Genomic DNA, 14,917 nt, shown 5'->3' with positions numbered 1-14,917 from the left:
GTCAGTGTGGGCATGTTCCACAACATGTTAATGAAGGTCAGAAAACAGCTTTCAGTAGTCCGTTCTTTTTCTTTCCTTCCAATACGGGATCCAGGGATTTGAACCCAGGTCACTAGGCTTATGTGGCAGGCACTTTTATCTGCTGAGCCATCTCACTAGCCTAAAAATACTCTAATCATAAAAATTGCTATTTCTTTCTGTTTTGTTTTTGCAGACAGGGTTTTTCTGTGTAGCCCTGGCTATCCTGGAACTTGCTCTGTAAACCAAGGTGTCCTCAAACTCAAGAGATCCAACTGCGTCTGTCTCCTGAGTGCTGGGATCAACAGTGTAGGCCACCATGCCTAGCTAGTGCTGTTTCTTTCAACAGAGTTAGTTATATCAATTTTTAAATAGAATAATGATTATTTTATGTAGGTATCTATAAAATATATCTTATATGTACTTCTAATAATATATATAATGAAAATATATAAAGATCTCTTTGATTGTGGAAAAAACATTCAAACTGCTAGTGGAAATATAAATTATTATAAATCTACATACAGATTAAATAGCATGCTCTAAGTTTTAAATGTAAATACTTTTGTTGTATCAGTTTACTTCTAAGGCTTTCTTCCAAAATCAGGAGCAACAAAAATGTTCTAAACTTGTGGTGATGAGCAAAACTATGCACATTTTACAAACCACTAAAGTATATACTTTTGTTTTATGTTCTTATACTGCTGGGGATCCAACCCTGGGTCTTAGGCAGACCATGCAAGAGCCCTACCATTTAGCTATGCCCCCAGACCTTTAAAATGTACACTTTAATTAGGTAAATGTATAGCATGTGGATTATGCATCAGCAAAGCTGCTTATTTAAAATAATAACATTTGTTCTTAAGAAAGCAAGACACTGGAGACAGATTGCCTACCATTTAAGTATCAGCCTTCACTTACTAGCTCTGTGACCTTGAGCAAGATAATTTAACTTCTCCATATCTGTTCCTTCATCTGCAAAATGGGGAGTAATATAATAGTAATCTATTTCATGAAGATTGTTGAAAATTAAATCAAAGTAATATACATGAAATGCCTAGGATATCATCTGATACATGGTAAATACTCAATAAATGTCGGCTCTTTAATAATTTTTCAGCTGTGGATTGAGTTCTTTAAGCAAACATATAGACAGGTTCGGCTTGGTGACAGAGCACTAGTCTAGGATATGCAAAGTCCTGGGTTCAATTCTTAGCAGCAGGAAAAAAAAAATGGCAAAAACTGGCCCAAACAACAACAACCAAACAGACAAAAATGAAGATTTAGAGGCTGTGATTAAAGGGGGGAAAGAATAAGCTACATCACATATATAACACTGATAAAGTAGGGCTATTAGGGGGCTGGAGAGATGGTCAGCAGCTGAAAGCACTTGCTGCTCTTACAGAGGAACCAGGTTTGAGTTCCAGTACCCACGCAGCAGCTCACAGCTGTCTCTAACTCCAGTTCTAGGGGATCCAGACATACACACAGGCAAAATACTCATGCATAAAATAATAAAATAAAATTAATTAAAACAAACATGACAAAACAAAAACTAGGTTAGGACTAAGGAAGAAAAACGTGGGTATAAAAACTTTTCACTTATTTGATGATGCTGCCTTTATTTGTCCTGTGTTCTTTGTTCTGTTTAGAAGCAGAAGAGATTCTGTAAATCAGTCCTAGGAGATGTGCCTGGAAAGCAGGCATGGTTAGAGCTGGATCAGGACAGCTCTAGTCATAAAGACCAAACTTTGTTATATTTTAACTCCTCCAGACTATTATAGTAACCCAGGTCTGCCAAAGCCTAATAACTGGTAACTAGGTTTTAACTCCATTTGACATTGTGTCTAGCACCTACCAAATCAACACACTGCATTTTACTTTTAATGAAATACAGTGCTTTATTTGCTCATCAGGTATTTATGTACATTTGTCCTTGATGTTTTAGAAGTCCAGATGCATTTTGTTGTTTCTATGGAAGATGGTATTTTATCATTGTAATCACCATAAAGAAGGTGAACACGGTGATGTACACCTGTAATCCCAGCACTTGGGAGTCTGAAGAGAGGAAAACTGAGTCCGAGGCCAGCCTAGGCTACACACTAAATTCTGAGCCAACCAAACTACAGCGATCTGGTGTCAAAACTCAGGAGATTTTTGGTAGGGCATATTGCAGGATCATGCCTTTATTTGATAAATAAATCACCTCTACTCTAATTCACTGTATTGAAAAATGTTATATAATGCTTTAGGGAAAATAATGAAAGCATAATAAGAAGTTATATCAGAAGTTATAAAGTTGGTCTGAGAAAAACCACATAATTGTTAAACATCATATTTTCTTACCTAAATTTCACTCCTTTCACTCCTTCATTACATGCCCACATGATTTTAGTTTTTAAGTTATGCTTTCTTTTGTGCATGCGTGTGTGTGTGTGTGTGTGTGTGTGTGTGTGCGCGCGCGCGCACATGTGCCACGGCACACATGCGGTGGCTAGAGACAAGCTGCAGGCGTCAGCTGTCTTCTACCTGGCTTGGTGGCAAGAGTCTTTACTCTGAGCAGCTCACAGGCCAAAACTTTTTGAAAAGTGTCAAAAATGAATTAAGATAACTGTAACAAAATAAAGTAACCCAGGGGTAGAGTGCCTGCCTGGCACATGTGGCACCATAAGGGTCTGATCCCCAGCACCGCTCCTCAAAAGACAATAAAAAATACAAAAAGAAATCCTATTTTATACCATGTTGTTTCCTCCTCTGGATAGTCCTCATCTTGATAAAGTCAAACATTTCCTCTCACTTATTTTCATATGAAATTCAAAGCTGAATACATATACCAGGCCATTTTACTTAATGCCCACTGCCTTCATGCTTACAGAATCATGGCTGGCCTCCTGTCTAGTTAATGTCAATCATCAAACACTGAATTTTCTTGGTTAGCAAAAATAATTGCTGTCAGCAATCCTGACTTAAAAGAATGCTGTTCAAAATATAAGAGTAAGTATGAACTTTATCACCCTGCACGGTCATTCACGCCCTCCACAAGAAACGAACATCAATACGCACACACCTGTGGCATCATCGCGACCCTCTGGGTTCTTTTAGGCGACTTTGTAGTTATTTGTCTGTCATCTTCATCAGAAAAGAGTCGACTTCTTTTTGAATTTCTGAAAGGCTGTAACAGAATTTTTTAATTTAATGAATGTTTCTCATTTTTGCTCCAAAATGCAAATTATATCTGAAAAATGCAGCTAGATTATCAGCAGTATAGGACTACAAGTGAATAATGCAAAGCCAAATATAAACATCTTAAATTAGCAAAGTGTTTAAACAGATATTTCTGCAATGATAATCAGCCTAGAACTAGAACCTACATTTCGGTAGCACACTGGCAGCCTTGCATGGTGAAGATAGGAAAATGTGTTCTGGAAATTCCAGTTCAAATTATGCTGGTTAATATTAAGTGGCTATTACATGATGTCTGCTGCTAAGGCTGGGCTAGACAAGGACACTGAACCACTTGAGAAAAGTATACCTAAATGGCTTTAGTCTTCTACTAGATCTCATGTCAAAAGTTTACCAAATTTCTAACTGTAAATAAAAACCCATGCTATTTATGAGATAACTGATAATTACCTTTAGAAGTAAAAACATGCAAGTATCAAAAGTATAAAATGCTACCCCAGCACTCAGGAGCCAGTGGCAGAGACAGGCAGATCTCTGTGAGTTAAGAGACCAATCTGATCTGAATTCCAGGCCAACCAGGGTCGCACAGTGAGACTGTAAAAAAGTGGTAGTAAAAAAAAGTGTGTGTATGTGTGTGCATGTGTGTATTACAAACGCTTATTGGTGACCAGATATTCTGGTTACAGACAATTCCCTAAGGAAGATCAAATACTGCTCAATGACATGCTAAAATGAAAAATACCTATAGTTGGGGGGAAAATCTTATAAAAAGACTTCTGTATGTGCACGTATACACCACAACGATACAATTCAGCCAGGATTCTGCCAGTGTACAGGAGAGCTCTCCTTACCATTTCTACAGCAGGGCCCGCATTCCTGCCTTTCCACACAGGAGTTTTCTGTAAAGAACTGTACTTTTCATTCCATGTGTTAGACAAACTTCCCTCTGTAATGAACGATTAATACCGATAAAATTTAAGGTTAGCTCACATACTTCATACCACAAACACTAACCTTTCAGTTGTAGTAGTAAACATGACCTATACATTAATGTGAAAAAGTTAATGTGACTGTAATGATTTTACACAACAGCAAAATCCCCCCACCCCCCGCCAGAGAGATGGCTTAGGGGAAAAGCACTTGCAGAGAGAACCTGAGGCCCTGAGCCTGATTTCAATCCCTGGAGCCCCCAGTGCAAGGAGGCAACTGACTCCCGAAAGCTGAGCTCCACTCAGCACTCTGCAGCACACATCCACACTCACAGACGCGCTCATCCAACACATGTGATGTGCATGGGTGTTCGTCTGCCCATCTGTCTGTGCACCACATGAATGCCTGGCACCTGCAGTGGTCAGAAGAGGCCAACAGACCCTCTGCAAGAGTTACCGTTGAGCTGCCACTTAGGCGCTGGGAACAGATTTGGGGTCCTCTGAAGTGTGTCCAGTGCTCTTGACCTCTGCACCACCTCTCCAGTCCCACAGTCACATTTTTTAAAAATTAAAAACAAAACAAAAAAAACTGACCTGTTTTTTGTCCACTCTTTTAATAAAACGATAAAGCAATACATCTTAAAAGTACTATATTTCTATCTGAAACATCCAGGTTTTGTTTTGGCTTTAGGTTTTTAATAATTCTCCCATTCTGATAAGAACGAGTTCATTTTTTTTGTAAAACTCTAAATGAAAGCAGGACAACGGAAAATACAAAAATAAAAACCTTCTAATTCTGAATTTAGAAGAGATGACAGTTCTTCTGTCTTTGTTTTCTGAGACATGATCTCAGTATGTTTCCCTGGGTGGTCTGGGATTCACTATGGAGGCTGTCCTTGAACCAGGAGCAATCCTTTTGCATCCATGCTTCCCAAGTGCTCAGACTGTAGCATGTGCTACATACCCAACTAGCTAAAGGACATTTCTAAATGATTTCTGCTTTAATATGTGAAACACAACATGGGAAAGTTAGTATAGTATGGTGTGGTGTTGTGGCACATTCCTATTCCAGACTGAGTTCAAAGTCACAGCAATCCTCCTGCCTTAGCCTCCAAAATAGCTGGGATTATAGGCATGAGCTACCATGCTTGGCTGTTTTTCTTAATTCAAAGAAATTTCTTTGGAGTTTTGCAAAATCCAAAAACAGTCCTATAGATTAAATAATTAGACATATGAAATAAAGAAAAATGAGTTTAATTTTTATAAAAAAATCATGTTTAAATGAAGACATATGTTTAAATATAGATACAATAAAACTGAGATTGACATATATATACAGGAAGGTCTTTATTTTTCTATACTTGCTTACCAGCATTCTCTAATTTTTTTCTCTTAAGAAATATTTTAGTGGGAGCAGGTGTGGTGGTGTTCTATAATCCTAACACTTCCGCCTGAGGCAGAAGGCTTAGTAGTTCAAAACTACATAGGGATCTTAAGGCCACCCAGTCTACATGAGATCCTGTTTCAAAAGATGAACTAATTAAGAACCCAGATATTTCAGTGCATTCCTGTAATCTTAGTACCTGGGAGACAGAAGCAGGAAGATTACCCAAGTTTGAGGCCAGTCTGGTCTATATACTGAACTTCAGGCCAGTCAGTACTATATAGTGAGACCCTGTTTCAAAAAACAAACCAACACAAATAAATAAAAACAAACCCACAAAAATTAAGTCAGGTGAAGGCTGAGGCAGGAAGAGTTCCTCGAGGCCCCGGCTGCCACCACCACCTCCTCCTTTTTCAGAAAAATCCCACTCTTACAGTTCAGAGAACATGCAATCTTCTTAAAAGACAATTCTTTAAAAAAATAAAATCAACACTGCTGTAAGCTCAGCCCAGGTTCTTGACTGCTCAGAATGCTTTTAAAGTAGTGACACTGAACTGAGAGCTCAGGCAAGCATGCTACATAGCTGCATCCCACCTCCAGCTCTGGTTCAGGTATTCTTTAAACGAGGCACAATGACTTTAAACAGGAGGCAGAGACGGGTGGGTCTCTGAGAGTTCTAGGCCAGCCTGGTCTATACAGTGAGTTTCAAGCCATCTCAAAAAACAAACAAAAAGAACATATTCTTTAATTAATAATTTTAGGGAATTAAAATTTTTGGAAAAAATTTAATTACTAGCAAATAAAGATCCATTTTCCTCTAAACGTATATGAATTTAGAATTATCAGCAAAAAATCAATACTGACAAGATACAATGAGTCACATATAACAGAAGAAAAAGAAAACATATATTCAAATTGTGATACATATCGAGAAATGCATAACTCTTATTCTTACCTTTCAAACTGACAAGGGCTTTTGCTGAAGAGCCTGAAATTTAAAATAAAACATATCAGCTGGGTGTGGTGGTGTATACCTTTAAAGGCAGATCTCTGAGTTGCAGGCCACCCTGGTCTACATAGTGAGTTCCAGGCCAGCCAAAGCTACATAGCAAGACCCTGTCTCAAAAAAACCACAACAAGGGCTGGAGAGATGGCTCAGAGGTCAAGAGCACTGGCTGTTCTTCCAGAGGTTCTGAGTTCAAATCCCAGCAACCATATGGTGGCTCATAACCATCTATACTGAGATGTGATGCTGTAAAAATAATAAATAAATCTTTAAAAAAATACTTAAAAAAAAAAACACAACAAGAAAACTATACCAAATCAATAGATATTTCATAATCAAGGTTAGAGGAGGAGAACTTTGTTTGTGTACAAACACTGAGTCCGACATGGTGGTGGGTATACAAAAGTAAGCAGTGCAGTGGCTGTGTCTGTGTCCAGCACAGAAAAGCAGAGAACCACCACGGTTCAAGACAAACCTGAGCTCTATGGGGAGGCCTTGGACAGCCTGGCCTTGTCTGGGAAAGAAAAGGAATAAGTAGCCTGATGTGCAAGTAAGAACTGCAGAGAGTTGGCAGGCCTGTGGAAGTTGTGAAAGCAGCTGGAAATCATTCTAAAAGAGAAAAATGCAGAAAAAGAATGAGTCAGGACATAAGTAATTTTGCATCCTCACTCAAAAGTACTCTAGCACCGGAGGAAAAGAGAAAGAAAACTCATGTTATTAGAACAAAAATCAGAAGAGGTAGTAGAATAAACATGATCCAAAGACTGTAAGAGCCGAAAATAAGTCCCTTGAAAGCCTAGAATGTACAACACTTAAAAGATCCTAACACCCAAGTAGAGCTAGTGTAAATATGGGAGTCACTAGATAAAGTTCTAATAGAAAAACCAGGGAGCTTCTACACTCAGAATCTATTATTAATAAAGCTCTTTAGGGGATCACGGCAGGCAACCCACTGTGAGAAACACAGAGCTACAGCGATTGCTGACAGTGAGGGGCAGGGTCTAAGAGAAGTAGAGGTAGGAGACTCAACAGGGAAAAGAGTTTCTTCAAGTTTGAAGTTGAGGCCAGAAAATCATGGGTAAAGGAGTAGGCGAAGAGAAACATAAAATTTTGCTAAAAGGGCTGGGGATATAGCTGATTTGAGTATTTGTCTATTATGATCAATCACTAGTGACACAAACAAATAAAAATTCTACTAGCAAGCTTCAAATAAAATATATCTGCATGGTAGTTCCTGCTCAGGGAACAGAGACTCCACAGCAAGGAAAATACTCCAAAGACCCTGCTCTCCTGGGCTTCTGTTCCGGTTAGGGGACAAAGAAACAAGTATAAGCCAGGTGATGATGAGCTGTGGAAAAAGTGAAGCAGGATGACAGAGAAGAGTGTGGGAGGAAAGACTATTTTTATGTAAGGCACTCATGAATTAGCTTCTCTGAAAGGCCATTTGAATGGGGTTCTGAGAAAGAGATCTAAGTCACAAGGGCACGCATCCATTAGAAAGGTGGGAATCAGACCTTGAGGATTTCAATTTCCTACCTTAACTCCTTTTACTTTCTTTTGAGAGGCTGTACAGCAGTAACAGGAAGGATAGTTCTGTAGCTAAGAGTGTGCACTGCTCTTGCAAGGAACCAAGTGACTCCGGCTCCAGGGGCATTTGAAGCCTCTTGGCCTCTAAGCGCACCTACACTCGTGCACATACCATACATAAAATTAAAAATAAATCCTTTAAGAAGAGAGCATAGGTTCTAGAACATGGAGGCTGGCTATCTGTTAAATCTTGCCTCTGCCACTTACTTGCTACTTGCTATTATTGTCGACAAACTACCTCAGTGCTCTGTGCTGCTGCTTCTTCATGTAGAGAAGGAGAGCAGACAATAGATATAAATAAAAGTGCTTAGAGCAATGTATACCACACAAGGCTAATTTTCGGATGGGCTCACATTACATCAACTGACCCACTTACCCATCAGTTTAAAAGCACGAATTTTACAGGCAGGTGAATGTGGTTAAATTAGAATTCTGCACCAACCAGTTCCATTTATTCAACATTCAACCAGTATTTACTGAATGCTTGCCATAAGCAGTTTTAGAGCTGAGGTCACCACCAAAAGCCTCAGAGAATTATTCTAGTGGAAAAAGACATGCAACAAATAACTACATAAAACAGTAAGTATACTTCATGACAGATAGTATAAAAAACATAAACAGGAGTTAGGGAAAGCTTCCAAAGAAATAACAGCTGAAAAGAACTAGCCATAAAATCAGGGAGAAACCCTCATCCCCACCACAAGAGCAAAAGGTCACAACACAGAGTCCAGGCAGAAGAAACCTTGCCAAAAAAAAAAATAAAAAATCTGATGGAGAAAATGGCCATTGTCATTGTTCTGTGTGTGTGTGTGTGTGTGTGTGTGCGCGCGCGCGCGCGCGCGCACATGTGTATACATGTGCATAGAAAGAGAGTAGAAAGATGAAAGCAGGGGCTCTGCTTAGGGGTGGGAGTGCAGGTAGACTCCTAGCTATTTCTGAATTACTGTGACACGAATACCTGACTAGACAACTTAAGAGTTGAGAAGATTTGTTTTGCTCAGGGCTTCAAAGGGTTCGTTCACTTCATCATAATATGGAAGGTATGGAAAAGCAGAGAATTGACCTGATGGCCGGGAGGAAGAGAAAAGGGAATAAGGAAGACACCAGGGTAACACAAAACCAGCAGGGGCAGACCCCACTGACCTACTTTCTCCAACGAGGCCCACCTCCTTCCTTTCACCACCTCCAACAACACTGTCATATGAACGCGTGTACTCCGTCAGAGCCTCCTGATCTTATCGTCTGTCAGGTACACTCGAAGGAATGATCTCCTAGGTCTATCTTAATCCAATCAAGCTATCAAAATTAATCATCACTGCGGGCAGGAGGAAAAACTTAAGTGGCTCTACTATGGCGGGCTGCTAACCAAATAATCACACCAGCAAATGTGTAACTGCAAACGAGACAGCCCTAAGAAGTTACACACTGGTATGGATACACATCAAGAAGACATACTTGTCACAGAGGATGGAAAATAACCACAGAATCTTAAATCGGGGAACTGAGAGATAATGGGTTAAGTGGACCTTCTGCTCTTTCGGAGGACTGGAGTTTGGTTCCTAGCACCCATGCTAGGTGGCTCACAAACACCTGTAACTCCATTTCTAGGGGCACCTAAACAACAAACTAAATATACTTTTAAAATCTCAGTATGATACTTTAAAGAGTAAGAAGTTAACTGGAAGTGAGGAGAGAGGAGCCTAGAGAACAGCATATGCAAGGACCCTGAGGAAAAGGGAGCTTGGTTTCACAGGGAATGAAAACAGTCCAATTAACTCTGAGACAGAATGGGAGGAAGGGGATGGAGAGATGGCTCAGAGGTTAAGAGCACTGGTTCTTCCAAAGGTCAATTCCCAGCCAGAACAATCTATAATGAGATCTGGTGCCCCCATCTGGCATGCAGGCACACATGCAGGCAGAACACTGTATAAATAATAAATAAATAGAATGAGAGGGGAGGTATAAAGGGGAAGTTGAGCAGCCAGGAAATATGGGGTCTTAGAGCTAGCTACTAAAAGGTTTGAAACAGGGGAAGGCTGGGAATGATGGCACACCCCTGCAACCCTGGCAATCAAGAAGCAGGAGGCTTGCTGCAAGTTCGTGATCAGTATGGTCTACAAATCAAGAGACCCTGCCTACAGGATTAAAACACAAACTAACAAGAGGAAGACATTTCTGCTCTGAAAGAAAGGAGTAGGTTACTGAAATGGTGACCACCTGCGCTAGGTGACAGTAAAAAGAAAGAACTAAGACACATACAGAAGGTAAGCTCAGGACTCAGTAAATGTTTGAATCTGGGGAAGTTGGAGGAACCGGCCAAAGGTAACCATGTTTCTGCTAAGTCACAGGAATACACACTGTAACCATTCATCAAGACAGACTACTGGAAGTACCTATGTGCCAGGGTGGAATTCTAAGATAAAATTTCAGTTTCTTAAATCTGATGATCCCTTTGCAACATCTAAGAGGAGAGGTAAAATAGCAAGAGCTCAAGAACAGTAGCTTAGAGCAAAGATTTTGCTCACATGTGAAAATCACCTACCGAAATAAAGATCAAATGAGCACAAAGCAAAAACTACAAAAAACTGAGTAAATATATATGTATATTTATATGAGTATACACACATATATATATTTACACTTGGTCACAGTTAAGTACTCAGGAAATGATAGCTTTTATTACTGATGTTACAGGGCTATTAGCTAATATACTACATAACTCCCTTAACTAAACTGAGGGAAAAAAAATTAGTGTTTTTCATAGAAATTAGTTTCCCTTTCCAATATCATGCTTTACTTTAATTAATAATATTATTCCAAATTCAGTTCCATTTTAGCCAAATCTTTAAGTATATTTGTGTCATTGTGTAACAAATCAAATATGCAATCCCTGCTTTTGACAAAGCTATATTTTAGCTAAAACACACATACACCTCCCCCAACCAAAGTACCAGAGACATTACACAGTAATATCAACAATTAAGTTATACATAGTTCAACAGTGTAGCTGACATCTGAACCTCATAAATATAAACCCCAAGTCTGTACAAAAAACAACTGTAAGAATTTTTTTTCCTAAAGGTATGTTCACAGACACACCTACAGGTTCCATACTAGTCTCCTAAGTATTTCTTGATCCAATCAAACTATCAAAATTAACCGTGACTGCCAGCAACAGGAAAAAGACTCAACAACTCTGCTCTGATGGGCTGCTGACCAAATGTGGAAGGGCAAGTGAGATACCCTGGAGAAGTTACACAATCACACAGTGGTACGGAAACATACTCATCACAGAGGATGGAAAAACCTTACCGGACAGCCCAGGCTGGCTTCCAACTGAGAGCTATCCTTTTGTCTCAGCAAACGTGTGAGGTTAACACACCCCCCCGTCACTGTGCCCATCTTAGAAAAAATTCTTCAGGTGGCAGGTGACAAGATTCTGCTCATTAGGATTATCTTTATTTGCAAGCATCCTAAAATAATAATCTCCAAACAAGAATAAATTCATGGATGGTCTACAGATATGGCCTATCAATATTCTCCAAACCATATTCTCCAAACAAGAATAAATTCATGGATGGTCTACAGATATGGCCTATCAATACAGCAATCACCAACTACTAAAATAAAAGTCAAGATTAAATAAAAACAAAACCCAGCACCTCAGCCATTCTAGCCACATGTGACTAGTGGCTACCCACTGCACACTAGAAAAGTGAACATGCCCATCATTGAGAAAGACTTAGCACTGGTCTAAACCAAAGTTAAAACACAAACACTTCGAATACAGGTCTTCATCAGCTTGGCAACCTGAACTTTTTGACTTAACTATATATTAAGGAATACATGACCTCAAAGAAAATATAATTAAAAGATCTTGAATCTCTCCTTTAAAGATACATTTGCTTTGTGCACAGATACATTTAACAGAGATTGAGCTTTCTCTTGGCTTTTTGAGACAGGTTTTTCTGTCCTGACTTCGTGTTAGGGAACCCCAAACAGTTAAAAAACAAAACACTTCTACGTTATAAAAATAATACAGTCGTTCTAAATACAGACTGTTCAGTTTTGGATTTTGTTTGCTTGTTTGTTTTTCCAAGACAGGACTTAATCTGTGTAGCACTGGATGTCCTGAAACTCTGTAGACCAGGCTGCCCTCTAACTTCGAGATCCACCTGCCTCTTCCTACCAAGTGCTGAAATTAAAGGTGTGCACCACCACACCCGCCAATCTTTTGTCGTATGCTCTGACCAAGTGCTACAAATTCATACCACAGTGTGTGCTGATTCAAGACCATCTGTAATTAAAATATGTCTTTTAATAGTTTGTGCAATATGAGAATAACAAAACTGTTCCCTGTCCTTAGGTTGCAGAATTGGTGCTGTGACTGTCTGCGTACAGGTGAACATCCTGCCTTAGAGGTTGAGTGAGTAAAGGTTAGGTGAGGCAATGCACAGGAGTGGGTGTCAGGCAGAGGTAACATACATGTATGCCGCGGTGCTCACATCCATGTGCAAAGACACCCCGGATTCTTAAGACACATCCACTCAGAAGGAAGTCTGGGAATGGAGCTACCTCAAACACGGTATCCACGCTGGGTCATCTCCGGAAAGGTCCACGGCCACCTGTAGTCCCAGGGGAAGGGGCCAACCCTGTGTGACACGGAAGGAAACACTTCCAGGATGGACACGGGGGTGGGGGGAGCGATCCCAAGTGCAGAAGCCGGAGCTGTCATGGGATCGGATCAGAGGCCCGGGCGCGAGGAGGGGCTGCGTCCCGGGGGGCCAGCCCGAACCCTCCCGGCCCCCCGGCCAGAGAGTTACATAACCGGGCGGGCGCCGGGGACAGCGCCCGCAGCCGGGGGCCGCCGTTCGCCCACCTCGGCCGGGGAGCGCCGTGGCTCCGACGGAGCAGCCGCCGGCTCCGCCAGGACGGGCTGGACTCCCGGGCTTTCGGTTTCCGGCGCTGGCGCTCACACAAGCCCAGGAACAGACACACAGACACCATAACAAAGGCGGCGGCGCGGCGGCAGCGCCGGAGTCCGAAGAGCGGGGACCGCGGTGGGCCGGCAGGCATCCCACCTGCCCCGCAACCGGACCCGGCCGGGGCGACCTCGGGACAGGCGACCGGCGGGAAGGAGGGCTGCTCCGAGACGCTACTTACTCTCGTCAGGCAACTGGTCGAGCTCCGCCATCTTGAACGAGCCGCGCCGCTTTTTCAAAGGCTGCCCGCCCCGGTGCATTGTGGGGCGGAGACTGTCTGCGAGGGAGGTTCGAATGAGGAGCTCGCGGCCCGCGGCGCCTGCTCCCGCCAGGCCGCCCGGCTCCGCCCGAGCCTGCCGGGAGGGGGCCTCCGGGGCCTCGCCTCCACCCCGGGCCCGGCCCGGAGGAGGGCAGGGGAGGCCGCGCCGGGAGGCCCGGGAGGGCCGAGCCCGGGGGGCGCGGCGCCGGCCCCGCTGCGCCCGCCCGCCCGCGCCGCCCCCCTCGCCCGCCCGCGCTCGCTCCCGGCGCGCGGCCCGCGCTGCGGCTGCGGGAGCTGCAGGCTGTTTGTTTCCCGAGGGGAGCGCGAAGGGAGGCCGGGGCGGGTGGCTCGGCGGCCCAGACCCGGGTTCCTGCTCGCTCTGCACGGAGGGGGCTCTGCCCGAAGTAACGTGTGCTCGGGGAGCCGCGTTCCCCCGGCGCCTCCGTCCCTGCCCTTCCCCCAGGTGCCCGGGCCGCGGCGTCCGCCTCGCTGCAGGTCACCGACCAAGGGTCCGGGCGGCCCTTGCCGGAACCTGAGCTGCGAGCGGCCGGGACGAGACCTTGAGAGGTCACCAAGTTGCTGTAGGCCGAGGGCTAGCGAACTGCCCTGCGTTCTTTCTTGAATGCGTTCCACCCGAGACCAGCAGTGAGCTGGGAGCCTCACGGTGACTAAGGATGCTCGGTGAAGTGACTCTAGCCAAATGGAATGGAACTGGATGATAATTCCTCCCAAACTGAGAGCTTCCCCGGGGAAAAGATTTCACAGTTCCCATCTGTAACGCTTTCCAGTGTTAACACCGCGGTTGCTTTTCACCTATTCTCTTAATAAGCGTGGTTGATCTTCGGGGTCTGTTCTCCAAGAATTTACAAGGAGGGGGTGGTCGGAGATCAAGAAAACATTTAAAAGAAAAAAAAAAAAAAACAGAACAAGTGGATAGATGGATTTCAGGACTAAAAAGTTAAAAGGTAGGTAGTGCAGTAAGGTGAGAATAGATCTAGGCAGGCCAGCCCGGACTAAGTTGGGCTTAGTAAGAACAATAAAGTGGACTGTAGTAGAAATAGCCGGCTTTCATTTCTGTTCTAGAACAAAAATGTGAGACGCAGGTTGGAGAACCGACCACTGAGGCTCTGGGTGAATCAATAGGAAGACTTGTGGGTCAGGGGAGGGGCAGCCCTGCTGCTGCTGGCTGTGAAAGTTGGGGGTGGAACTTGGGCTGCTAGTTGTAGCTTAATTTGTGTGCTTCAAATTCTTAGCTGTAAAATGCAGGCAGAAGCAATTGTCTTCGTGAGTGGAAAGGAAAGACCTACCTATTAATGGTTCCTTGACCCGGCTGTTAGCTGCTACTGCCACTTTAGATAGTTCCTCCACCAGTGTGGGGCAGAGGGAGGAGCAGGATGGAATCCACCCCTCAAGAGGTGAGGAGAAAGAAGACTTGGTGAGAGGAAGAAGCATCCTTGGTGCCGGCAGCTCTGGGCCTAGGGTGAATGGGTGATGCAATGGGCAGACAGTAAAAAGTTTTAACAGTAACCTTGCCTTCTTTTAACAGTAACCTAACCCCTTCTGAACCTT

At 43.0% G+C, this 14,917-nt stretch overlaps 1 protein-coding gene across 6 annotated transcripts in view; it reads right to left on the bottom strand.

The window, feature by feature from the left end:
* The window catches only part of Lin9 (lin-9 DREAM MuvB core complex component), a 42,801-nt gene extending 29,362 nt beyond the window's left edge, over positions 1 to 13,439 (bottom strand). Inside the window, exons 1-6 of one of the 6 annotated variants that reach the window (XM_060364816.1) lie at positions 13,271 to 13,340; positions 12,593 to 12,759; positions 6,470 to 6,502; positions 5,714 to 5,805; positions 4,053 to 4,147; positions 3,086 to 3,190 (exon numbers count right to left, since the gene is read on the bottom strand). In XM_060364816.1, the coding sequence (XP_060220799.1) occupies positions 3,086 to 3,190; positions 4,053 to 4,055 (108 nt within the window). In that variant the 5' untranslated portion in view covers positions 4,056 to 4,147; positions 5,714 to 5,805; positions 6,470 to 6,502; positions 12,593 to 12,759; positions 13,271 to 13,340. Of the gene's footprint in view, positions 1 to 3,085; positions 3,191 to 4,052; positions 4,148 to 5,713; positions 5,806 to 6,469; positions 6,503 to 12,592; positions 12,760 to 13,270 lie in introns of all 6 variants that reach the window. The other 5 variants (XM_060364815.1, XM_060364814.1, XM_021654921.2 and 2 more) reach the window with 5 other exon arrangements.
* Between the last annotated feature and the right edge of the window lie 1,478 nt (positions 13,440 to 14,917).

Source organism: Meriones unguiculatus, chromosome 11, assembly GCF_030254825.1.
Source record: "Meriones unguiculatus strain TT.TT164.6M chromosome 11, Bangor_MerUng_6.1, whole genome shotgun sequence".
NCBI classification, from domain to species: domain Eukaryota; kingdom Metazoa; phylum Chordata; class Mammalia; order Rodentia; family Muridae; genus Meriones; species Meriones unguiculatus.
Note: the sequence above shows the minus strand (reverse complement) of the source record. Positions and strands in the feature narration are given on the sequence as shown.